Genomic DNA, 25922 nt, shown 5'->3' with positions numbered 1-25922 from the left:
TCTTGTTTTGCAATGGCACTTTCATATTTGTTTGTGGATTCAGATGTTTATCGGTTTCGCTATGTTTAAAGGGTGAATGGAATATCTAGTCACATTTTTTCAGTATTTCGTGAAGGGTTCTGATCGCAGATACCAGGAGATCTCGGTACCCCATTTCAGTTTCTCTGTTTTCGATCAGTGATTATCAAAATAAATATTGAATAAGTTAGCTCAGCCGGAAATTAATTGCCGCGGCCGTTGCTACCGGAATGTAATCATGGTATACTACCAAAAAAAACATGGAAATATTTGTAAAATTAAGGACGGATAAGTATCATTATCTATTAGAAGTGATGATCACCACAGTCATTGTCCATTACGTAAGGGAATTTAATATTGATATTCTGGTGGTAATATGCCGTGATAGCATCGAGTTTACAGCAGATATTTAGCTATCGTTATTCAAAGGGCTGCGCGGTTGATATCTATCATAAATGTCTGGACTTAAGGACACAAGGAGTCCATGTATCAAAGCGACACTCTGAAGGAACCGAATTCGGCACGATAATATCACATTTTGGTCACCAAATATCACATACAAGGTCACCAAATGCTGATAATGACTCTTTAAGTTCAACCAGCGGGTCTGTTATAAAAGATATGACATTTTCTGTGTAAAAGATATCCTGGAAATATCGATGCACTAAAAGATTTTTTAATGATTGCTACTTCATTCAAACCGACAGCTGTGAGCGTAAAGGTCACGACGTATAGATTCAGACGACACCCCGGGCATTATTAATTAATATCACCGCACATGCATATCGATTTTAACTGAATTACTTTGACTGGAAACGTCGTCTGACTGGGTACATGAATTTCAGAGACAGCGAATCATTTATTTATAGCAAAGCGCTGTCATTTCAGTTTCACCTTCACTGATCAGTTTTAGACAGGATAAATGAATGAATATTAAGAGCTTTCTCGCTGGAAAAGCGATAGTTATGTATTATGTACGGTCTTTGTGGAGTAGAATCTGAATCCCGATACGGGGTGCTAGCAACTCGTCCCTGAATTCCATGGTAACGAATGCTTATACGCTGCTCGTTATGTCCGATGTAATTCATATGAACTCGTATATTTTCTCTGTCGCTTGTAAACATTATGGTTGCAAACGGATATGTAACTGCACACACGTGGAGGGTTTAATGGAGAATTGATTGGATTTGTCCCGCTAGAAGTCCGACTCCTGCTGGTCTACGAATGAAAAGAACACCTCGACCGCGTCGAGAAAAAACTCAGATTACGCGCCGTGTCTAGTTCGCAGCGACGAATATTTTGACGACAGGGGAACTATAAGGAAGGTTCTGCTGCGCACACGACAGAACGGGAGGCAGACAGGGAAATAGCACTTGGTGAAAGGCTGGCGACGTAGGACTTCTGCATGATCGAGTAGATTTTCCGTAGAGCGGTAAAGAGCCTACGCGCCGATACAGAGTGGGAGACGGAGTGCTATTAAATCATCGTAAAATGGTAGATAACGTTCTCCTAATCGACGACAGAGAGTGCAAGGCCGGCATAATATTCTGATCATTCTAGTGAAATATTAGACCTTTTTTCCGCAAACGAATTTATCATCAGGGCTGGAGCAATATTTGTGCCGATGCGTCAGTGTGGGAATGCGCACTGCTGAAATATGAAAATTATCGACTGTTTTTCCGCATTCCATTGTTTATTCAAATGCTCTATTCAAACTGCGTGTACCACGCAACAGCCGCGCATTAAATAAACCGCAGACGAGACGGGTATTCAAAAATATCATACATTCTACACCGTTTGATAAGAGCAATACTACGCGGTTTCAACGAACGATCGTAAATTGGAATTTATGAAGTATGGCAGAAATTGTGAATTATTGAAAATCATCAATGCGAACAGTTAGTGTTGACTCCGAACGGAGGCGCATGCAAAATATATACATATTTAAACGCGAACGGTTCAGGGGAATATAAAAATGGTTCATTCATTTATACGTACATTCGGATACGGGTCATTGCGTTGATTGGAAAATAAATAATATATGATGAAGGTCCTAATATGAGCCTTTTCGCGCAAAATGAGCGACCATTTTAACTACTTGCAGCCGTGACGATGAAAACAATCCCAGCTGGATAAAAATCCGCCTGTTGCATTTCATTGCCACGTCTGCCGATTTCGAGATTTCATAGTGGATTTTAAAAGTTCAGAATTTCGAAGAAGTAAGAAATTCGAACGCGACTTTTCGTATGCTGGGAAGAACAGGTAAAAAGCCGCTGAATGAGAGATATGGGTGTACCTATCGTTCTAGTTTTGGCGAATGCTATTTTCTTTTCGTTGATGGCTACGATTTGCGTAATCGTGGCCATATCGACGACTTCGTGGGAGACGTTGAACTGGGATATACAGAAACTAAAACTGATTTATCAGAACACATCGACGATGACTTGTTACACGAACTATTATCCGGAATTTCAGGTTTTTACGGTGACCAATGTCACCGTTTATAGAATCGGTAATATGAGCCATAAAGTTAGTAACGCGTACACGATGTTTCCGATATCGGGTGGAATCTGGAAGATTTGTGATACATTACCTGGTTAGTATGTCATCCAGAGCCTAACTGGTGCAACAGTTGCCAGCCCTAACACACCCTACATATCACTGTCTTCTTTTCGGTGTCTTCCCACTTGTACAAATCTGAGTTCTCATTAGAATCTCTCTGGATTGCGTGGATACCTTATTATAGGGGAGCCTTAATTCATTTGAATGGGGATATACACAATTAAGAGATATGTTGTACGCTTACCGTGAACTCCGTCGCACTCGGTAGCGTTTGGACTGTAAATGTTTCACCGAGTTGAAAATCGAGAAATCGAAGGTTTTACCAAATATGTTTCTAGTAAAGATCACCTGTACCGAGTAAGGCCGAGTAAACTAAAATTCACGTTCATGATCCAGGGGCTCCAGTGATGGCTTAGAAAAGACAAGCCCAAGACTGTTTTACATAATTCTATAGCTAGTCATACAACTTATTAAGACCATGCAGTCTTAAGATTTAATAGACCAATTTTGGGAACCAACCCATATAGAAACGTTTTTGCCAAATGGTGGTGGGAAACCCCCGCGTACCGCCCAACACGAATCGCGTCAAACACGGCTGTACTTGTCAGGCAGGTTCAGGTATAGAATTACCGATATCGCTCTGATAATCATTTATCTGAGTTCAGTCAATATATCTGTGTAAATGTTGTTTGCAATCATATGAAAAGCTCGCGGTTAATGGTTTTTGCCTGCGACACGCCCTTCTAGTTACACCCAACAATGTATACATCTAAATCGCGTGCTGTTTTTTGACTCGAGTCGTCTGTCCACAAGCGCTGTTATTATGAACCATCTACATCCGTAAGAGAAACTATAAGAGAAAGTTCGCTACGAAAAACTGCAACAGTATCGCTTTAAGCACAAATTAGTGAAAAAACTATTAGATATTCCACAAAATTTTTTTTTGATTTGGAATTATCTGGGGCCTCGGTAAAAACAAAAAACATAGCGCTGGATTCTAAGTCCTGTTACAATGAGGGGTTTAAGTTCCACTTCTAGACCCCGCCTACCTCCGCATACACTGCAGGCTCGTCCTTTAATTTTGTTTCGTGCACAATAATGCAATCGCTATATTCATCAACTGACTGTTGCCAGAGTCTTCCTCAACCGACGATTTGAAACTGAACGTCTTAACACAAGTCTAAACAGTGTGACATATTTTTTCTACTAATGGATTTTTCCGAAAATGTTCTACTCTAATTCGAGCGATGTATGCGGTTATAGCGCGCCACAATGGACGACGACGACGGGTTCGATTTATTGAACCGATATTTTCGTATCGGCGCCGCTCATCGATTGAGTGTCGTCTGCGATCATTCGAAATAGATTTCTTGCCGTATCAAAGTATTTTCAGACTGAGAAATGCAAATGAACCTTGTCATTTTACCGTGACTCCTTCAATCGTGCGTTCGAAATACAAATGAGTTTTTGACGTAAGAAGGATCGACAATTTAAACAGCGTCAACGAGTAGAAATAATTGCGCTCGTTCAAGCAGACTTGGCTTCATTTATTCTGACGTGTACGAACTCTATTAGCGCTCTGCTCTCAAATGTGGATAATTAACAGATTGAAGAGAAGCATTCTGCTCAAAAGTGCTCGGCACATCGCCCTCCCTCTTGTTTAACGACTCGATCCTACCTACGTAACGAAATACGCCGCAGGCCTAGCGTGGAAGTGTATCAAATCAATCATTAGGCTCGAAATTTAGTACGTTTTAGGTCTACTATCCCAGGAATTCTATGTGCATGTACGCGCTGGGTAGAAACGGATACAACGAGTAAAAAAACTATCCCTGTAATAAGATAAAAACCCACTATCTACAGTTTAAAAGATTTAAAAGAAAATATATATAAGACACGACCTTTCGTTCTCACCCTAGAGATCATCGTCAGGTGTCTTATATATATTTTAGATTGAATAAATAAATTCTTGTTTTTAAATTATTCTAATCTGTAGATAGTGGGTTTATCTTATTATCCGTTCAACACGTCTAAGTGTGGTTATCGTTCTACTATTCCTGTATTTCGAGTTGTAACGGGTTGTTCTATCCTCTCATCACCGACTCGTATAAGGTTCGTGTAAATACGTAATCTGGATTGGATTCTCTATACGGGAGATGATTAGCGTGAATTCAGCACGTAAGAAATTCATTATGAATGGGTTGTCTTATTATCTCTCTCTTAATCGCGGTATGGGGAAATCCATATACGTACGTAGGTTATGCACCTATCCGTATAAATTCTTCCGAATCTTATCTCAGACAGTAGTATATAAGTATCTAAAACATTTTGTAACGGTTTTGATTGATTAGTTTATGTCACGACGACCATCCGTCCGCCGCTGTCTGCTTGCATCTCCATAGTTCTCGGCTACGAATTGAAACAAGGCTTGAAGCATTGAATCTCCTTGCATTTGAATTTGGAAATGAACTATTGGAATGAAACTAAGCTCAACGAAAACTTGTGGAACTGATTTGGATCCAGGTCTGTTAGTGTCGCATACTACGGTATTCGGAGGTGGATCCAGAAGATTTGATCAGAGGGGGGTCAAGCGCAGTGTTTTCCCAGATACATTTTTTTCAAATTATTTCAATGAAAAATGCACTATCAGAAAATTTTTGAACACGGATTGGGGGAAGGGGGAGGAGATCTCCATTGGATCCGCCCCGGGTATTACAGAGGAACCTGACTATTACAAATCCTGTGGGCACCAAAATCATCATACTACACGGATTTTTTTGTGTCGGGGATTGATGCAGTTACCTCAACCGGGAAATCAGGAAATCATCGTTTCGTTATGAAGTAAACTGATTCGTATTTACTGGGTTCGACTGTATAAACAATAACGAGTCGTTAAAGTGTCGTCAATAACGTCGAGAATCAATAACCGATAAATACGGAATAAAAGGGTTACAGAGTCCAATTCCATAAATAGCTAAAACGAAAATAGGTTGACAGCTATTGCAACTATAATTGTGTGCCACATGTCACATGGGGTTCAATGCCCGCAGCCTTCATTGTAAGCATAGCCCGTTCGTTAGCACCAATCCATCGTAACTATATCATCTTGATTAACATAGCATCGATTATTCATTATACTGTGTATATGGCTTACGAAAACACGATAATGTTAAATCAAGTTAGATTGGTGGATATAAAAATGCTAATTTTATTGGTTGATTAGGATCTTACTGAATAACAAACACAATTCAATACATTATTTATATAAGATTATATCTCAAATGAGATATCATTTTTTCCATTCTTCGATTTCATTCTCTAATTTGAAAATTGTCTCGTTAATTTCATTACTGTATTTTTGTGTGGTTTTTTTTTATCGTAATCGAAATGCTACAGGTTATACGTTAGCTCGTTCGTCTATTTCCAGCGGAGCTCAGAGATGGAATCCGTAATAATTCGTGGAACAAAATGAACCAATGTTTCACTTACATCCACGATTACCTCGGCCAAATCGATCTGCGATTCAACGACAAAGGCCGATGGTTAATACGTGAGTATATATTATATAATGGCGATACATAGTATCGTCATTAGCGCTTTCGAAATCAGACGAATGCGGGATATAGCAAAAATACAGAAGACCTTGCCTAACTCAGAGCAACTGGCACCGGCAAATTTTGTCCGAGTTAACCCTTTCAGTGCGTCTACACCGCAGTGCGGTGTATAAATCTGTGATGGATTTTGCTAGTACACTGCACTGCGGTGTATTGATGTAATTAGTAATTTGTAATTATCTCTATTGAAAAATGGCAGAAAGTGTCAAACATAGTGAAATACTAGTAACTAACGATACACCGCACTGCGGTGTAGACGCGCTATAGTGGTATTCCCATTGTTCAACACACTAGGGTGGAATTTTTTAGAATTTTCAAATTTTCTCCAGCGCTATAGGGTATTAATTAGTCAGCACTGAAAGGGTTTTAAGATTAGGAGAATACGTTGATTTTGTTTTTTTTTCAACTGTTCGTTAGTCAAAAGAGTTAGCCATGTCCGAGTAAGACAAGGTTTACTGTTGCATCAAATATCGTACCATTAGATTTATTATACATAGGTGTACTCCATTCAATAAGTAGATTTCCTTTACGACTCTTTCTACGGCGATTTGATCTGAGTTTATTTGTTTGCGCTGAGGTTTCCTTTCACTGGTCCAATCGATAGCTTTTATATTTGATGGCTGTACATTAGGATATGTATTTCCTATTGCTCTGCCTCTCCATCTCCTCTCAGCTTCCCCTAAACTCCCCGCAGGTCCACCTCCCGCTCTTCTACTCTGGACCCCTCTTCCCCTCTCCCTCACCGCCGAAATAACTAACAGTCCGTCAGCCATAAACATAAACATGTCACGCACGCCGCCATTAGTATATTAATGATGACGGTGTCGTTCTCATGGAAACACTGTATGGATAAAAAGTCATTATATACAAATAATATATTCATCATTACTAATTCAGATAATTTCATTGACTCCATCCACACATGGCTTAGGAATTAGGGGTAATCCCTACTGCCTCAACGCGTCCCAAACCATTACCTTTGTTAACTTTGTTATTTTCATTTTATGTTTTATAGGAATGCAAAATTCGGCGGCATCTTGTGTGATTGTTTGTATAATATCAGTGATTACCGCTAAAATGACTGGCATTTTATCAATCGTTTGTAAACAAGTGGCTGTCTGTACTGTCACTGCTGTTATGTACATGTTAGCAGGTTAGTAGCGTTTTGCTTTGGCAAGAGGATTCGAACCCTATTCGAAACGGTGTAGCGTGGTCTACCCGGCAATGTCCTTTTCGTAGCAACTTCCATAATCTATCCAGAAGAATTTTGGATGAAGTCATTGTTGTAAAAAAGGGCATTCGAACCTGATGGCATCATTGTCATGGTCTATAATAGGTATGCGGGCTCTTCGGTAATAGCTGTATCAACTGGGGGATACGCAGCTAAGCGGCAACCTGTCCGCCCAAGAAATCTTGGGCTTGCCAAGCCCTGGCCGCAACCCAGGGCCTGATTGCCATACAAGCCTTGTGTGGCAATCAAGCCCTGGCAAGCGAGGATGCATCAGGATCGATTCACTCCGCAGGCGGGTGGTTATATTATCAATCAAATTAATAAGCTCAATTAAAGAAATTCAGAGAATCCTGATCCATGGAAAATTTCTGCTGATATTGGTTTCGCTATTGTTTCATCGTGTAATATTTCAGCGTGGAGCTTATTGACACGCTGGTCGTCGCGAATAGCTGTGAACTATACCCCAGTACCCGACGACAATGGGGACCATTCAGATAACTTATAGCTCCCTCAGGACCCGGTTTCATAAACTAATCAGGATTCATATCAATCGCGATTGAAGTTATCGAAAACAAGAAAGTTGTCAATGGCAACAAATGCTTACCCAGCTTTGTAAAGCTGGATGCAGTTCCACAGGTTGTGAGTTGAGAGTTGATTCTGAGTTGAAATTTATAGTTCATTTCCAACGAGTTAACTTTAGACTGTAAAGTGCGAATCAGACTCATACAAAGCTCCCGTCTTACACGAACTCCACCTTTCGTATTTTCACTCGCAAGTATAAGCCACGCAAATAAACTAATTTTCTTGTTCTATTTTTCTAGCTTGTTTTATGATATTCGGATTGACGATAACGCACGCTAAAATCGCCGATTACATCACGAAACGATGCTATAACCTAAACGACGACCCTCCCGCGGCCTGTTCGGCTCGGATAGCTGAGGTCGGCTGGTCCGTAGCTATGGGCTGGGTGGGAGCCGCGTTTCTAATTATATCGTTCATGAGTTGGGCCGGATTGGCGCGTACAATGCGAATCGAGAAATCGAAGATAATTCTGTAGCGACTCGTTAGGGGGCGGTGCTGTGAACTTCAGACACCGGATATCGTAATCTGCGTGTGGTGCCTTAAATCGTGGACTCTTTTTGCCAGATGATGATCCATAGATCCTTCTTCGACTGGAATTGGAATTTGATGGCATCGATGGACGGATATAGAGGGTTTATGATACATCCTGTACGTGAGTGCCCTCGTCAGACTTAGTCAAAAAGGGCACTATCTCGAATGTAAATAAAATTATTATAAAATTATTATTAATGTCCGTAGAAGAAAGACGCAATTTTGGAAAGGGTATTTTTCCAGTCAGAATGAATGTCCTTTGCCTCAAAAGAAATTATTTGGAAAGGTCCTTAGGTGAAGGCCGGCTGGATCCGCCCGACCGACAAGCATGACTCCTATAGATTCACCTTCAACGTGTACATATTGATATCGACATAAGCCGATCGGAAATAGCGTTGCTGATATACGGAGTGAAGTCTGATTGGGTCTAACGCCAATCTCGCCGTCTCGATGCCATCAAGTTCAAAATCTCATGTATATATAATTGAATGTTTTTAGTCCCGTTGTTATGACTCGAATAGCGTTGTGAAAGCCTGCTTCAATTTTTGCTTAGGAAACTCTGCATTAAAACTTCGGTTACACGGATTTTCGATTAAACGCTGAATTCAAAGCTATAAGTATATGATTGATATAAACAGCTGGTCTATGTATTATATAATGAATTTTATATCTAACAATGCATGGATGCATTAATATTCTATAAAAGCATACATATGTATATGTACGGTACGGGTATGTTCTTTCGCGGTTCGTATCAGTACTTCCAAATCGAAATCTGAAATTCTTTAGAAATGATTTTGCACTTCTGTATCTGCAGCCTGTGTGCATGGCACCAACGTCGTCCAATTTCTATCCGATTAGGAATCACGTGTGTTCAGGATTATCCCTCGATATTTCTATATTGAAAATGAATTGTACAGCATCGTGATTTTCATCAGTTGATGAGCTATTGCGGTGTTTCATCAGCTAATTTTTGAAAACTGATCGTCTGCATATGACATGTGTCCAGCACTACGACCTTGAAACTGCGGCACCAGTCCCAGATATCAGACACTCGATCTGCACATTTTCAACTTCACGCGTTAAATATGGTAATCGTCAAAATGAATTGATCATTTGGCTGCAAATTGATGTCTACATTTTGACGTTATTTTAATGTAATATTGGAAACAGATGCGGTTCGTATGAAAGATTCGATCATGGTTCGAAATATAAAACCATCTGTCGGCCGCACGGGTACAGGGCGTGACATCAGGCGATCAGGGGTTGCGATAGCGATATACCACAGACACTAAGGTTCTCAGTGAATGCTAATATTCCAAGTTATATGTTATCCTTTTTATGAAACTGGTCCCTTCGAAGCACCCGACTAGTATATCCGAGAATAAAACCAAACCACGCAATACTAAAGATTAACAGCAATTGTTTATTTTATGAATTGTCGGTTTTATAAGTTACAAGTTTAGTAGTCACGACGTCACAATAGCAACCTCTAACAAAGCGATATCAACTGATATATCAGAGAATAAATTTCGTTTGAAGGGAATTAAACTGAAATGAACAGTTCTTTGACAATTCGAATATGTTTTGCTATTGTCAAAGTCAAACGAATGATTTCAATCATAAGTATGGTGAAATATAGCGAATCTATCTTCGGATTATGGCCCGAAGTTTTTTCATTAGAACACCAGAGTATCTCCACAAAACCGGGTGTCTTTAGTAGTTAAAAACATAATCTTTTTTCCGTCCATGATTTCAAAGCACGTGCTACTATTCCATCGGTGTAACGGGTTGGTACGGGCCAAAGTTGATATTTAGATATTTTTGCACGCGTTCTCGAAGTTAAAGACTATTCAATCAATCGAGTACACGTTAAAACGCATAAATCATTTCAGACACGATGCATAAACACGACGTATGTTATATGGCGGTAAACCTCGCCTAACTCGGACCAACTTGGACCGAAGTAACCGCGCGTAAGTCCCAGTTAAGAATAGAAAAATGCATTAGCATGGCACAAAGTTGATTTGATTTGTTTTTGCCAGAGTTTCGAAAGTCCGAGTTGACAATGTAATATGAGGTTTGCTGAATATGTTATATAATTCGATGCTACACTTCGATGCCTCTTAAGCCTAGCGCACGTCGACACTGCGATTGGAGACAACTAGTTGCCAGGCAGTTTTCGGCGCATGAGAGCAACTGGCTGGATACAATCAGTTGCTCGAATTTGTCGATGTGAGCGAGCTTACGACTGGTTAGCGTCCATCTATCTCCAATTCCACCCAGTTGCTCATGTTCTACTTTTGAGCAACTAGTTGTACTCAGTTGCTGTCATATCCGTCGATGTGAGCGCTCCATAATCAACAACACATGGTTGTAACTTCGCTCACTAGCAACTAGTTGTCTCCAGTCGCTTTGTCGATGTATGCTTAGCTTTAGTTTACTAAGAAAGAAAAGACAAACATAGCGCGTCAATTCTCATGTTCGAAGTAAAGTCTTTTGGTGACAGATTTTCAAACCCAAGCCATGTTGTTTCACAGTCGTTGGTCAAGCATGGTTCGATAGATTACAAATGTTCTGACACAGACTCAAATTCCCACCGAAAACTGTTGAATGAGATTCTTACTTGGAGTTTGGCCCCAATCAATCCATTATCAATAAAGCAATTAATCTATATGCTTGTATATAGTTTATATTTCGCCAGGTGTGAATATTGTTTTTTATTATTCATATTTTCTGTTAGCACAATTTTTCCATTTTTGTCTTGTTTTTTTTGGTTTTTTTTCCAAGTTTGTTACTTGTCTCAACAATATATACATATAGATATTTGATAATCTTTCTACATATATCTTGACATTTATATTTTCTTAACTTTATCAATGTTGTTGTAAACGATTGAAGAAAAAGAAAGTAACCGAATAACCATTACAAACGAAATTGTTAACGTTTTTTTTTTTGTTTTCTGAAATGACATTAAAGTGTTCTAATTAATAGACAAATATATGAAATGAGTTGCTTTTGTTTACGACAAATGTTGAAATCTATAATACTTGGAGCAGTTGCTACGGGTGGACCACGTGGTGTAAATTTTCCACGACACAAATCATGGATCAAACTGCGATCAGCAATCAGCAATCAGCGATCAGCGATCAGCCTGTTCAGCGTTCTTTCAAATCATTCCTCAGACTGACCGCGCGTATCTGATGCTATCATAACTTCAAAAATACCCGAGGGAAAAAACACAAAAAACCTGTCGATGGCGTCGATTGAAATATACGTCACTATTACGGAAACTTGTGGATTGGTAGCGGGGATGTACATAGAAATTAAACATTTCACGTTGGTGGTTTTGTTTCAAATGTACACAGACCAACAACTTTTATGGATATCAATTTTCAGAGAGTCCTATATATAGGGGTTGACAGCACGCTGCATTAGAGAATTGCAATTTTCATCGCAGGGTGTAATAGAGTAAAACCTTTAAGATAAGTGATCTAGATCCTAGATCTCTGAAGTTTCTATTTTATCATTATCATTAATTACGAATCCGAATGATATGTTTGTCTCTCGTTTCAAGATAGCCGATTATTTAAAATGGCCGAACCAGGGAGTTGGGACCGTTGTCATAGAATGTCATGCCCCTTACAATAGATCTCAGAACTAAAGGTTAGGGTCAGCAGTCCCACTCTCGACCAGCCTGCCTCAGATGCAACCACTCTATCGTTGGTGGGGGCATCTGACATCGGGGAGGATCTAATTCTGTGACACCGGTCATGGGGCGGCTATTCACCACCGGCTATCGTGACCAAATATTGTATTTATATTCAATTAATCGGAATATACGTTCTATTGATCCAGCACAATCATCCTCAAAATGCATGTATTCTTTGCTGGATCTAGAAGGTGAATTCTGCCCCCAAAGCACAGTACACACAGAAGACTCTAACAGCATCGTTTTTTCCCTGGCTTGTTTCGTTTCTGTACGCGTTTCTCTGAAATACGGAGTACTTTCTGTGTTTTGGAGAGCCAGAGTCACGAAACAAATTTCCGGATGACGTAAGTCTTGCTGTTGGCACTAGGATTTTAATGCTGGTTTTGACACCGTATTATGCACTTTCTTCGGTCTAGTAAGTAAAGCTTACTGATACACACGCGGGTAGAATGAAACAGCGGAAGATTATTTGCAAATTTAAATAAACCTTTTTTAATTGACTCGATGCAAGTAGGCCTGAGAATGGATGAGGGGCGGTGCCGCGATAATGTAAGTTGTTTTGCATTTAAATGCTCAAACTACGCAATAAACTAATATAGGCTTCGTGCCACCGCCATGCATTTTATTCTAGGCTCATTACAATTTCAGCGTTTGATTTATCTGTTTTCGTTGAATTATTCACAATTTTAAGAGCAGCAACTCCCGGTTACTCGCTCCATTGGGATGCGGGTCTCGCAGTCGTTAAAACCATTTTCATTTACGCCAGGATTAATCCCCGGGGCCAGTTTAATTGATGCTGATTGTCACCACCGGTCGACAGCAAAAACAAAAGGGCCAATCTTACATTCAAGACCATTTATGCAGAGGGCTTACATAACGTACATGACCAGTTTAATGTCATTTTGGTTGAATGGACATTCTAACAACTGAAGACCAGCTATAGGACATTAGATGATAGATTACACCAACCTACCTAATAATCTTACCTGAAAATTAACGTGATTGTTTTTTTACGACATAACCTCCGCGAAATAGGGTTCCCTTGCTATTTTACATACCTGTTTTCTCTTGCCAAAAACGCTTGTTCGTTATTTCAGAATCGCTCCTTGTCGTGGAGATAAAATGCATTTTGTGCAATAACCGTGATCGTTGGGTATTTGAGATGAAAATACTCATCTATATAACAATTTTATAGTAAATTGAATTAGAATTGTTTATGTGACGTATATACACACCTGGCGCAAAAATCTTGCAGTAAGAGTATATCCATGAATTAGGGCCTTTGAGCTCATTTATATCTGCAGTCATCGTCATAGACATATAACAATAGTAGAAATCATGTATTTCATATGTACTGATTTCTACCGATAAACATTTGAACTCACTCTCAGCTTGGCACTTATTTTGGCAGTCTTCGAGAGAAGAGGCTTGCCGATATACCTTAGTACGGTTGCTGGGATCTCGATATACATTCTGGACCGTTTGCCATTCCTGACATGTCGCTAAAACAAAAAATTCTGTAAACTCGAACGCCGATCATGCATATGTATCATATATATGTTTATCTGTACTTCGATTTCCGATTTCAAAATCAAGCCCCGTTTCGCTCCCGGTAGGTATAGCTTTGTAAGGGACACCAAATCAAAAAATCAAACGAAATCTACCAATTGAATAAATAACAGGGTCAATCTATATTTAAAGATGAAAAAAATAACAGATCGAATAGTTAGCTCTAGTTAGCTGCGCCTTCTCGGTAGCATTAGGACTGCTGTAAATAGTTTACCGAGTTCTATGGAATATGTTGATTTTCTTTTCCTTATATTTATTATAATATGTAGGCCTACTACTAAGTGTGGCTAGAGTGTAATAAATCTTATCTCATCAGGGAACTTGGTTGCGTCGGGGCTGCTGTAGATATTTCACCGATTTGAGAATCAGAGAAATTGAATGATTTTCCTACCAGAATTTTAGTAAAATTCACCAATTACAATTTAAGGTGTTTGCCGCACGACGTGGCAACACAAGTTGAACGGAACAGTGAGGAGGATCTCACGCGTTCAATTTGACAATCAACCAACTATTTGATCCAATATTTGCATCATTGTTGATATTGACTGATAAAGTTTCGTATTTTTCGACCGTTTTGGTTTGAAGATATGTCTCTCCAAAGAGAAAACCAAAATCGGGTCGTCTAAATGAAATAGATTGTTTTCTAGCTTTTGTATTTTCAAGTGTCAATCTGCTACCCGTACGCGATCCCTCAAAAAAATCAGTATTATGGCTTAGGAGACCTGGTGGATCATGTCGTTTTTCTTCTGTAAATTGTCTGAGGTATATTAGATATCTTATATAGTATATTTCAATATTTAGTACAAATGAAGAAATGTTAAGTTAATCAATTTTACTGGTATGTAATTGAAAAAAAAACCTGTTCTATTCAGTTTAAAACTCTCAAGTGGAAACGAATTATACACCTGATGCGATAACTGGACGACGATGCGTATACTGACCTGCAGTAGAGTGGGATATAGCCTTTAAAATCACCGATAAAACCAGCAGTAACTTCATTTGGTTATGTTGATTGCTTTGTTAATTTCCGTCATCAAAAATGGTCTATAGTCTCGCGAAAACAACAAACTCTGCGCGTCACATGTACGCACATATAAACCGCTACACGGCTTCGAAAATTCCCGAGGGAAAAACACAAAATTTCTCGTTCGCGTCGCTGATTGAAATTTACAACGTCAGTTTTCATACCATTACGAAAAACCAATTATTGGATCAGCCGTTCGATAGTAAAATGTATAGGAGAGCGGTGATAAATAATATATAAATCCTATCCGTGCTATATGCCGTTCGTTTATCACGCACGAAAAATTCCCAAAAGTATCGCTAACTGTTTTCAGCTCCCATGGACACACGTATCTGCATATACGATAAAGTAACGCATAATCATGGACTGTTTTGTTTTAGATGGTAAATAGCCACATTAAGACGCGGTATATATGATACAGTCTAAAGCCGAATTTAATATCCAGAAACGAAATCTATAATCGAAATTCTAGAAGTATCGGTTTCTTTCAAGAGATGGTCTAGTAAGAAACCGAAACGTCTTCTTCGATAAATTTAATTTTAATTTTTCAACGATTTGTATATATATTTGTATATATATATATATATATTTGTGCTCTTCGAATCAGGTCCTAATTGTCCGCTCCATGCGTGACGTACAATACAAGCCTCGCTTACTCGACAAATACTACGAATGAATAGTGAACGGATTATATATGTGAAAATGAACGGATTATCCTTTCTTCTGAGATCTATCATTTATCACGATAAATCACTATTGGAAAAAAAACTGATATTTCCCAATTACCTAGGAGAAAAAAAGAAAGCCTGTCGATATAGTATGTTCTCGGAAAATCAAGTCCCTCCCTGTATTGTGTTTGTTTTGAAAATCGTAATTTTTCGGGTTCACGATGGACGGCGAAAATCCATTGTTTTTTGGAATCGACTCGTTTCATTAAAACTTGAGAAATACCAGACACGAACAGAACACATAACAAGAACATGTAGGTTGACGTCCCGGTTTCTGATCACAGCGGTCCAGAGTTCGAATCTCAATCCTCGAACACAGGCGCAAACAATCATACATCGTATTTTTACGTATCTAATGCTTATAAATCTTTGTAAATTGTATCGTAAACAAAATTATATCTAATCAATCGTTAGTTATTAATACAGCAAATGATCGGTTTTACGATCACGAATCACGTATTTGTCGGGGTCTGCCGAAATGCTGTCCAGCTTGACTGGCGCCTTTATTTGTACCCATTTGAAGACCGATTACACCTTCACCGGCTCTCAGCTGTTCATCGCTAAATTCTCTTTTATTCTCTTGAGATTCTTTGGGTCCGATTCCTCGTTTACCTTTAGAAGCAGCCTAAAATCAATAATCATAAAAACGATAAAAACAATAACACCAACAATAAATGATGACAATATACTTGTATCGTCTAGATATTTCCTTATTATGAGTTTTTTTAAAAATTGATTTCATTTACCTTTCTGCCTAAAGCGTGTAAAGCATTAATAACTTGAGGCATGTTAGTAGCCTCGTATAAATCTACTGTTTGAAATGAATCAGTTTTCGAAACGCCATAGGCTGCGGCTGCCTCCAGAAACTTTCCAATATTTTCCATTCGTTTAAACGCCATGTTCGAAGCGTTGATTTTGATGTCACCTCCATCTAGACAGTTCATCAACCTTAGAATGTATAAGATGAAAGAGTGAGTTCTGATGAAGGAATGAAAGACGGAGGAGAGGAGAGAGGGAGCCGGGGGTGAGAGTGGTTGAAAAGAGAGGAGCGAAGGGGATCTAAGGGTAGGAAAATATGGGGAATTCATGCAATTCGAATATGAAAACTTACTTGCACAAAATCCGACCATCTTTCAGTGCCTCGTGCATACTCTCAGGGTCATTACCAGTCTATTGAATCAGATAATGCAATATATATATATATATATATATATATATATATATATATATATATATATATATATATATATATATATATATATATATATATAATTATTTTTGAATTATACATCTAAATTGTAGCGCCTGACCAAAATTGGGATCTGATACCCTAACAACAGAAGATAACTGTTGCCAAAGATGTGAATGAAGGTTATATGTAATGGTTTGGCTCCACAGTGAAAACTAACCGGATGAAGTGGCTCACCAACATGAAATTCAATCCATTCACGCGCTTCTTTCGCGAGATTTTCGTCATATTTACCGTCAATCTACGTATACAGAAACATATCATGATTATGAGCGCTTATTTACATTTTGGTATTATTACCGCAGCTATGCATTTTATACTCTAACGTGTATCAGTCATCTCTCCCTGGGGAGAAGTAAAATCCGAACAAACGCTCAGGAGTCATCTATCAGGTCAAGTACCCATTTACTCCTGGGTGAAGAGGGGCACTTAGGTTCATCCGAAGCACGCGAGTGGTCATTTTTCCCAAGGACCATCGCTGATTGGAATGCCTTACCCGCCACAACGGTGACCGCCGAGAGCCTTGAAGCCTTCAAGTCTCTCCTAACTGCCTAACGCCATGGGGGTAGTTTTTTTTAAATTAAACCATAATAAACAAAATAATAAAATAATTTTTTCATGCACCTCTCGATGGCAAAATCATCAACTGGTTGATGGTGGCCATAAATTGGTAGAAGTAGAAATAGGTTAAGTGTCTTGCCCGAGAACACTACGGTAATGTACGAGGTTCGAACCCCACGACCGGACCTAGAGGACTCTAACTACTCGGCCACACCGACCGCTCCTCATATTTGATGCGATTAAGGATTTCACATACAAATCCGGATATCTTTTGATGTCGTATTTACCTTTCCTTTAACTTCAGCAGTAAAACCATATCCTTTTGGTCTTTCGGCCATTTTAAACTGATTTAGTGTTTGTGTTGTTGGGAGTACGTTCGGATCGGTCCTGTCGATCGCCGATTGTGTTGATCAAGGTGTTTCACTCAACTTATATCTGTTTCTACACGATTGACCACCGCCCGTGAAGAAGCGTTGTATGGACTATGACAGGAATTTTAGTGTTTAATGTGTGTCATTCTAATAAACCGGAATATTTCTATGAAAAAAAAACATGCTTGGGCGCGGAAGTGCATTTGAGCATAACGACACTAAACATAAACATTTTTGTAGAGCAAACAATGTTATATACAATATAAATTTTTCATGTATCTGCCGTGAATTCAATGGCTAAATCTAGCTGACTTTCACATTTCGTCGTTATAGATTTTGTACATATTTTCATAATAATTTATCATTTATCAGATATAAGGAGATACACCGAGTTCTGAGTTAATCTTATTTTGAATCTTGTGAATTTTTTTCCCCATAAAGATCCTTTTTCGGTGGAAAAATCCTATCTCTCGCGCGAGAAAACCAAAAAACGGGCCAATTTAAAATTGTTTTTTATCGTGCCACTAGCCGTATGCAGAAAGATTATTTAGTATGGCCCGAATCAGCCACGATAGCTTCAGGGCAGCAAGTCAAAATCGTGTACTATTTCGAGGTTTTAGTTTAGCCCAGGGGCGGATACATGGGAGACTTGTAGACGTCCATCAAATTTTTGGGGTCTTTTTTCATTTTGTCATTGGTAAAACAGCGTGAGAGTACTAATGATAATGCCTTTTGGACATCAAAGTGCTCTTTTAGGATGTGACAAGTCCTTCGAAATTGGCCTCTCGATCATCCACCCCTGTATCCTATATATCCTTCGAGAACTACCTTTGACAGAATTCCTAGACGGTAGGGCTGAGCACGTTTAGGCACTTGTTGATAGGAAAAGTAAAATTTTTTGCAAGTGACGCCTCCTTTGATATTAAGACCGTGGCCCTAGTCATAAATTATATACATGTTTATACGTGCATCAATATTGGCATAACACATAATTTTCCACAAAAAAAATAATTTGGGCCACTCAATCGGGTGCAGGAACATGCTGAACATTTTCTTTTACAAGGTTACAGCTTAAATAGGGTGCACGATAACAAGGCGATCTTTAAACAGAAATCAAACTCATATAAAAACATGTACACGTTCGTCATTTTCAATTGATATTTATTTCTTTACTTATTCTTTAGGACAAATGACCAAGGACAAAAACCATAACCAAAATTTAAGACTACACAATTTATACACTTTCATCATCCACCGTCAAACATCGTCAAGACACAAAACAGTTTCAATATTTTTTTCGTGGATGAGAAAAAAACACACTGTAACATACGATTAAAACCCGCTACGTACAAATCTAAAAGATTTAAAAGCAGAATCTATTTATCAAAAACTCATAGAGAGGACACGACATTTTCAAACTCTCCGTCTAAGCTCGATCATCCTCTAGAGAGTGAGTTCAAATCCAAGTTCTTGATAAATTCTTTGAAAATTTCAAATTCGTATGGAATGAGTTTTAATCTTATAATCATTTTCCACGTCTTACTGTGGCTATTCCATTAGCGTAACAGTTTCAACCTCGTCATAACAAACTTTACCTGTTCCAGAAATTTCAACCAACGAGGTTCCATCGTACATTAAAACGCTACGCCCCGAAATGTAGCTCAGTTCCAATACATACAACCAGTCGACTATATTTTCTAATATTATAAAGCACAGTTTACCGGGTGTGCCGATCAACTCAATTCACGCGACGAGTTCTCAAACGAACGAGAACACGAATTCAGCAGACTATAGCGATGAGACAAATCCCTGAATATTTTTCATCTTCGATGACGATATCTACATTTGATTATTTCTGTACAAGCAGTTTATTTCCATCCAGAAGGAGGTATTCGAAAATTTCTGGTAGACTTTGTTAGTATTGACTTTCTTTCTCAGGACACGTCGAGTCGACTGCACTTGCCTCGGATCTCGTGGCACCGATCAATTTTATATTGGTATATATATATATATATATATATATATATATATATATATATATATATCCTGTGATATATGTCCTGTGATAATGCATGGATTTTCAAGCCTTAAAATACATTTTTATATTGATCGACAATGAACAAATTTTGACAATGTAAGACTGAGCGCTCGTCACGCCATCTGGCGGGATTAGCTGATGGTGTTGTGGTTCCCCATTCGGTGGTTGATGGAGTGACAATTGGCCGTAATCATGTGACTATGACAATCGGGTGATAATCCGAAGCAATCGTGGACTCCAGCAGTCTACTGCTGGCAGCAGTCGACCGTGTAAGAAACAATAGAGCACATGTTGAATTGATTAACAGCAAAATTATTCCAATGACAAATTATAAAATCTAAACTCAATCAAATCTTGTGCAATTACAGTCAAACTAGGTGAAGTCATCACATTTCCGAAGTCATCAGTATTTCTGAGTCTCAATCGGTATTTTTCCAATTCAAATTACCAAGTGCAAATCGTCATTCGAAATAGTCGACGTAATGATCATCGCAAATATGATGGCTTCGGCGAGTTAGGATGCTAAACCAGACCCGGCGCTTAATCCGGATATCATTTACTACAGTCCAGCGATAAATCTCTGTTAAATGTGTTTAATCCAGATTTCTCTAAAACCCGAATCATTTCAGTTACGGTCCGAAATGATCTGGATTAAGCAGTGTTGACCTGAATAATACAATTACAAACAGGAAGCTTTGTGGTACTAACATTAACTCAACTCATCGATAACAATTTATACACATGAGTCAATCAATGACTCCTAAACAATATGCGAGGGACCAATCATAGAGTCAATCAATGACTCCAAAACAACGCGAGGGATCAATCATTTGAGTCAATCAATGACTCCTAAACAATATGCGAGGGACCAATCATAGAGTCAATCAATGACTCCAAAACAACGCGAGGGACCAATCATTTGAGTCAATCAATGACTCCTAAATAACACAAGGCACCACTCATTTATCAGTTAACCTTCTGGTACAAGGAACAAGAGGTTGAGATAAACGAATGGACCCAAATGTCAGGGACAGATCTGTACATCGAACCCAAATTATTTTGGCAAATTCAAACGGTAGGGGCATAGGGGGTCATTCAGGCAGTGCTGAAAAATTAAACTTCCAGAATTTTGGATAAAATTGTGCGCTTTGTTTTACAGAAGCTGCCAATCTTAACGAAATGCCTTTACAGTAAAGGGACACTCAAAATTTCGATCGTTCTTACGCATGCGCAAGTCTCACATATTAGACCCCGACCTAGATCCGGCCCTCAACTCAACATATATCTAGAATTCGGTTGATAAAGATAGAGTAGACTGCGCTCGAGTCGGATCTATTCGGATCTAAAATTTTTGGCAATATTTCTCCAACTTGATGGTAAAATCGAATCAGCAAAGTTAAATGGCTATCTCAGAGTTGATTGGATCCGACTTGAGCACGAATGTTACTGGATCCAGTTCCGCAGTAGTGAGTTAACTCTTCAGTTAAAATAAGCTTGCTTACAATGACGTTTAAACGTGACTCTAATTTTGAACCCGAATACTGCGGAACCGATCCGATAGTAGTCGCCACTAGACGCGGACAGACGTCGGTGAATACCGCTGGAATGTTATCGGATGTAAGCGCGATGACGACGACGACGACGGTTTCATCTCGCCGCGATATAAAATCCCACATCTCAGATAAACGCACATCGTTTCCATATTTACACGCGCAGTTTTTATCAGGTAGGTGGCGCCACTGTTTACGATGAATCCCACTTCTCGTGAGTCTGCCCGGCGACCATGTGCACGATTTGCACGTGGCACGCCTGGTATTTCTCTTTTTTCGGCGGCACTAACACTTTTTTGAACGCGACCTCGTCCCCGACCTTCGGCACGTATTCGCCATCGATGCTGCAAATAAATAATATAGAATATTGAAGAGCCGAGTGATTCTGGGTCGGGGGAAAGGGCAGCGGATCCGAGCGAATGTATCGGGTGGTAGTCATCCTCGCTTGCCAGGGGTCCGGTATCACTCCCGAACTCGCTTCCACCAGCCCCCTGGCCTCACGAAGCGTGATTTCATTACTGGCGCTGTTGCGCGTGACGTCATATATCGATTTGCGAAATACTTCCTTGTTCGGTAAAACGTTCGCTGATTGGTCCATTTAACGGGAAAACCAATAGAAGCCTAAAGTCGTTTGTTACAAGCGCTGTGATTGGTACGACCGGATTCTGGTCGGCTAGTAACGACTCCAACTACTCGTGAGGTCAAGGGGTTCGGGGAACAGCTTAAGGGGAGTGGGTTCGAATCCCTTGACGGGCGAAGATGGGTGCTAGTTAGAGCATCCTCCCTAAGAAAACTACCTTTGTATTATTCATTTTCAGCTCCCGGAAAAAGGCATCTTAAGCGGAAGGGGATCATTAGGAAGAAGAGTATTAGAAACTAAGCGACAATAGACGGTTCCGCAGTGGGGGAAGTGAGGATCCACCAGGTGTCGTTAACATCGCCTCAAGGGGTTAGAGGTACACATACCACCTCTCATGTCGGGTGACCATGTTAACACACGTACCGATGAGATTGCTGTACCCCTCTTCACGGGAAATGAATGACCAGCGTTCCCTCTCTTCATCAGGGATAAGTAGTGTACCTCTCTGTACGAGTGAAGGGATATGGAGCGCGCTGTACTTACTCAGATATATGAACAAATAATCGTTCGTCGCCATTTTCGCGTACATGAGGAATAATGAATCCATGTCCTCGGTTGCGACAGAATTCCTGAATCACTCCGTAGAACGTCGGACCTTCGAGAGCTCGTTCAGACCTTCAACAGAAAAACAACGTGTCATCCAATCGTAACAAAAATTTCGTGCTTTTTATACTGCATGTGGTTACAAGTTTTTAACTTCTCCAGGTATCCATCGACTTATGTTAATTACATTACCATCACCTGTAATTTTCGAATATAATTTAATTCGTAAATAAAGAATAACAATACAGTGATGGATGTTCACTCGCCGCAGCAGCAGCAGCATCACCAGGTCCTCTCTTTCGTCATTGATATACTTACTGCGATACAGTTCGAGTTCGCTTTGTTTTAAAAGGGTGCGGAAGCGGCGTTAGAAACGCCGGTTTCGGAGGCGTCGGCGACGCCGTCAGTTGAGCGTTATTCATCGACTGCGCGTCAGGCATTGATTTACTTTCCGACATTTTTTCTCTTTTTTATTCAATCACGAACGATCTGCGAAATATAATGTTTCATTTATTGCAAAACAGTCACACATTGCAAAGGCGCAGCTTATTGTCTATCAGAAAAGTATGTACATTTCTTGCTCCCTCCAACCCTCAGCCGAGTTTACACACATTATTTGTGCCCTCCCCTAGAACAGTACCGAGTGCCTTAGTCTAAGTCTATTCAGTCCTGATAATTGGCTATATCAGAGTTTCTGTTAATGTTAGCTGGATATGTAAATGAACAAATCAAAACAGACAAGAGTCTAATTACACAATTTTCCAGCAATCTGGCTGGCAAAAACAACGACGACATTTTTACTTCATGTCATATGCAGTGTACAACATTTGGCAGAGAAGATTATTAATTATAGCCCCGCCGATGACAAATTGACATCATCACGCGGGAATTAATTAATAAATAGCGAGTCACATTCCACACAACGCATCATAGACAGACACAAGATAGACATGACACGGAATACTAATATATGGCTAGATAACATATGTACTTTAGGCACGGGTTTTATCAGCTCAGTGAACTCGAGGGAACTGTAGATTATGATTATCGCCCGCGGAACGGGGGCGATGAAACAAGAATTCCGGCATAAACAAGACGATATGAAATTTTATCCGCGATATACGCGTCGTAAAGAAGAAGTCGTCTCTGAGCAGATCGTAAAACCTAGAGCTTCTATGAAATGTAAGCAATACCGGAATAACAGAGACTAGTCCCGGTAATGGCTTCATGAACCGCAGCAAATTAGGGTTTAGCAGATCAGCCTCTTTCCTCTTTCTGTCCATTTACAATTCCCAGTGTTTTCCCAAGTGAATTTTTAATCGGTTTGAAATGATACAATATCTTTTGTGAATCACGAATTGATACAGAAATGCGTGTTCTATCTAAATTCCCTTTTACTTCTCCAAGATTTTCTGGTAAAAAAAATTTGTCGAATCCCCTGAATTTTCCCTGATTCCCTGCATTTTCTAGGATGGAGGCCACGCTGGCGGTTCTTTCACTTCGACGATGGAACACGCCAGAAGAGCGTTTCTGTCTCACCGCTGCGCGCGTCGTAGATTTGAAGAATAAATCCGCGGTGATAGGAGCGCATTATCAATCAAATTACAGCTCCGGAAGGGATGGGATTTTTAAGAGTAGGAGTTTAACAGCGATCCGGAGGGAGAGATGATTGAGGATGCAGCCGGATTAAGGGATTATGACGGTTTATACCGATTGATTATATCCGATATTCAGAGCGGTTATCGGCAACTACTATCAATACTGATACAGTTGAACTTAATCGAACATAACAAACTCTCAGACTTTTGATTCGGACAAAAAAGAAATCATTTTTTCTGATAACCATGAATGTATTTCTTTCTATTCCTAATTCGGACTTTGTTAACCTTGAACGTAACAGCTAACGGTGGTGAAAATACCCCCAAACAACAAAATATTTAAATATCTTACGTTGAAAAACGTAGATTAATTTTTAAAAATTTCAAATTCTCTTTTGAGTTGGTCGCAATATTCTCTAAAATACGGTAATCTTTGTACCGACATTCTCCTGGATAATTATTATCCGACTGGAGTTGAGTTTTTATTATGAACAGACGCTCCGGCCGTTTCCAGACCTATTACATAGGCAACGCAGTAATGATCTATTCTAAACTTGAGAGAAAATGATCTATCATGAAAGTTACTAATGAAGATTGTTCTTCACACTAGTGCTCTGTAAACATACCTATTAACTTCTTCTATCTGCAGGTGATTAAGTATTCATTGAACTGATTAGATACACGTAACTGATAACTGACAGCTCTCTAAGGTAATGGAATATCATTATCGAGGCAGAGTTCTAGACTCTCTGACTAGTCACAATTTATACTTCTTTTGAGGCTGGAACTTCAAAATTTTTAGTTGAATGGCCTGCCAACTGAGCCACAGTGACATGAGCTTCAGTTCACGCAGGAAAGTGTAGAAACAGACTAGATTTAGAGAAAATAGAGCGGATAGAGCAGCAGTATTCAAAACTGCGCCAGTATATTGCTGGCAATGGCATAGCATCTTTTCACTAGACCACCGAGGCTCATGGAATCCCTCTAAACGTTTTAACTATTATAGCACTTGACCTCACTCCAATAATAGCCCTAAAACGGAGCCTAAACATCACAATTTTTGTGAAAGCAAGCACAAATCAGGGCCTTAACGTATTTCTTCCAAAAAGTGGCATTATTAAGAAGCACATCAATGACGTAGTAGACTTGTTGTAACTGTTGTAATAGAGTAGGACAAACCATGTTCTCATCATTCATATCCATATTAATGGGAGGTTGCAAATACTGGGGCATAATTCATATTAGTATCATCTGAAGCATTGGGTATCTAGTCGATATTCAACACCAGAAAATAAGTTCCACCCACAGCAGCAGTCCAATAAACCCAATTAATACAAGCTAGTAGGATTCCAGAGTCATTAATTTGTTTACAATGTTTTAACCGTAGTTAAATATTTTTCCGATAATTGTATGGAAAGTGGATCTATTATTGGTTCCTCTCAATAAACGCAGAGTACAGTATTCTGGTATTATTGGCAAGAACATTTTTGATATTCAAAATTAAATCAAATGACCTTTTTCAACAATCATTCATTCGATGACAATTTCGACGGCTTCATACGAGAATAAACTATACCTAAACTTTCTGAATAAATGAACTCAAATATGCTTGTAATCAACGTCAACTCGCTCTTACCTGACAAATGCGCGAAACTAAAATATGTGCTCGTTTACAACAAATTCATAAAAATTCTCCGATTCGTGCAGTTTTCCGTGCAGGAAATGGAATTAAGTAGATGGCGCCGTCTATAGGTGGTGGCCACAGGAGTGGGAAGCTCCGAATATATCCAAGTAAGACGAT

At 39.3% G+C, this 25922-nt stretch overlaps 3 protein-coding genes across 4 annotated transcripts; 1 reads left to right on the top strand and 2 right to left on the bottom strand.

Moving 5' to 3' along the window:
- Positions 1-2230: 2230 nt before the first annotated feature.
- Positions 2231-9915, top strand: LOC141903081 (uncharacterized). The gene is made up of 5 exons (XM_074790979.1): positions 2231-2280; positions 2494-2614; positions 6008-6130; positions 7210-7347; positions 8247-9915. Exons 2-5 carry the CDS (start codon positions 2536-2538, stop codon positions 8480-8482), a joined length of 576 nt encoding a protein of 191 aa, XP_074647080.1. The 5' UTR covers positions 2231-2280; positions 2494-2535; the 3' UTR covers positions 8483-9915.
- Positions 9916-15665: 5750 nt separating this feature from the next.
- On the bottom strand, positions 15666-17859 carry LOC141904057 (myophilin-like). 2 transcript variants are annotated; one of them, XM_074792507.1, is made up of 5 exons: positions 17669-17859; positions 16981-17061; positions 16683-16741; positions 16318-16519; positions 15666-16196 (listed from the first exon to the last, which is right to left on the bottom strand). In XM_074792507.1, the coding sequence occupies exons 1-5, from the start codon at positions 17717-17719 to the stop codon at positions 16017-16019; spliced, it is 573 nt and encodes a 190-aa protein (XP_074648608.1). In that variant the 5' UTR covers positions 17720-17859; the 3' UTR covers positions 15666-16016. The 2 variants fall into 2 exon arrangements, with proteins under 2 accessions (XP_074648608.1, XP_074648609.1); XM_074792508.1 differs by having other exon boundaries at positions 16998-17061; positions 17669-17840.
- Positions 17860-19803: 1944 nt separating this feature from the next.
- Positions 19804-25835, bottom strand: LOC141903458 (cold shock domain-containing protein C2-like). The gene is made up of 4 exons (XM_074791574.1): positions 25758-25835; positions 22842-23012; positions 22464-22595; positions 19804-21684 (listed from the first exon to the last, which is right to left on the bottom strand). The coding sequence occupies exons 2-4, from the start codon at positions 22979-22981 to the stop codon at positions 21534-21536; spliced, it is 423 nt and encodes a 140-aa protein (XP_074647675.1). The 5' UTR covers positions 22982-23012; positions 25758-25835; the 3' UTR covers positions 19804-21533.
- Positions 25836-25922: the final 87 nt, after the last annotated feature.

Source organism: Tubulanus polymorphus, chromosome 4, assembly GCF_964204645.1.
Source record: "Tubulanus polymorphus chromosome 4, tnTubPoly1.2, whole genome shotgun sequence".
Lineage (NCBI taxonomy): Eukaryota > Metazoa > Nemertea > Palaeonemertea > Tubulaniformes > Tubulanidae > Tubulanus > Tubulanus polymorphus.
The sequence above is the reverse complement of the archived record's forward strand: the minus strand, read 5'-3'. Positions and strand labels throughout refer to the sequence as shown.

What these genes read in the sequence shown, in the direction of transcription:
- LOC141903081 (XM_074790979.1), top strand. Translation starts at nt 2,536, where the DNA reads ATGAGCCATAAAGTTAGTAACGCGTACACGATGTTTCCGATATCGGGT. An exon ending in GATTTGTGATACATTACCTG is followed by an intron (nt 2,615 to 6,007) that starts GTTAGTATGTCA and finishes GTCTATTTCCAG; the next exon opens with CGGAGCTCAGAGATGGAATC. An exon ending in TGTTATGTACATGTTAGCAG is followed by an intron (nt 7,348 to 8,246) that starts GTTAGTAGCGTT and finishes CTATTTTTCTAG; the next exon opens with CTTGTTTTATGATATTCGGA.
- LOC141904057 (XM_074792507.1), bottom strand. Translation starts at nt 17,719, where the DNA reads ATGGCCGAAAGACCAAAAGGATATGGTTTTACTGCTGAAGTTAAAGGA. An exon ending in TTGGTGAGCCACTTCATCCG is followed by an intron (nt 16,742 to 16,980) that starts GTTAGTTTTCAC and finishes CTGATTCAATAG; the next exon opens with ACTGGTAATGACCCTGAGAG. An exon ending in GATGGTCGGATTTTGTGCAA is followed by an intron (nt 16,520 to 16,682) that starts GTAAGTTTTCAT and finishes ATACATTCTAAG; the next exon opens with GTTGATGAACTGTCTAGATG.
- LOC141903458 (XM_074791574.1), bottom strand. Translation starts at nt 22,981, where the DNA reads ATGTCGGAAAGTAAATCAATGCCTGACGCGCAGTCGATGAATAACGCT. An exon ending in CGAACTCGAACTGTATCGCA is followed by an intron (nt 22,596 to 22,841) that starts GTAAGTATATCA and finishes TTTCTGTTGAAG; the next exon opens with GTCTGAACGAGCTCTCGAAG. An exon ending in TTATTTGTTCATATATCTGA is followed by an intron (nt 21,685 to 22,463) that starts GTAAGTACAGCG and finishes ATTTATTTGCAG; the next exon opens with CATCGATGGCGAATACGTGC.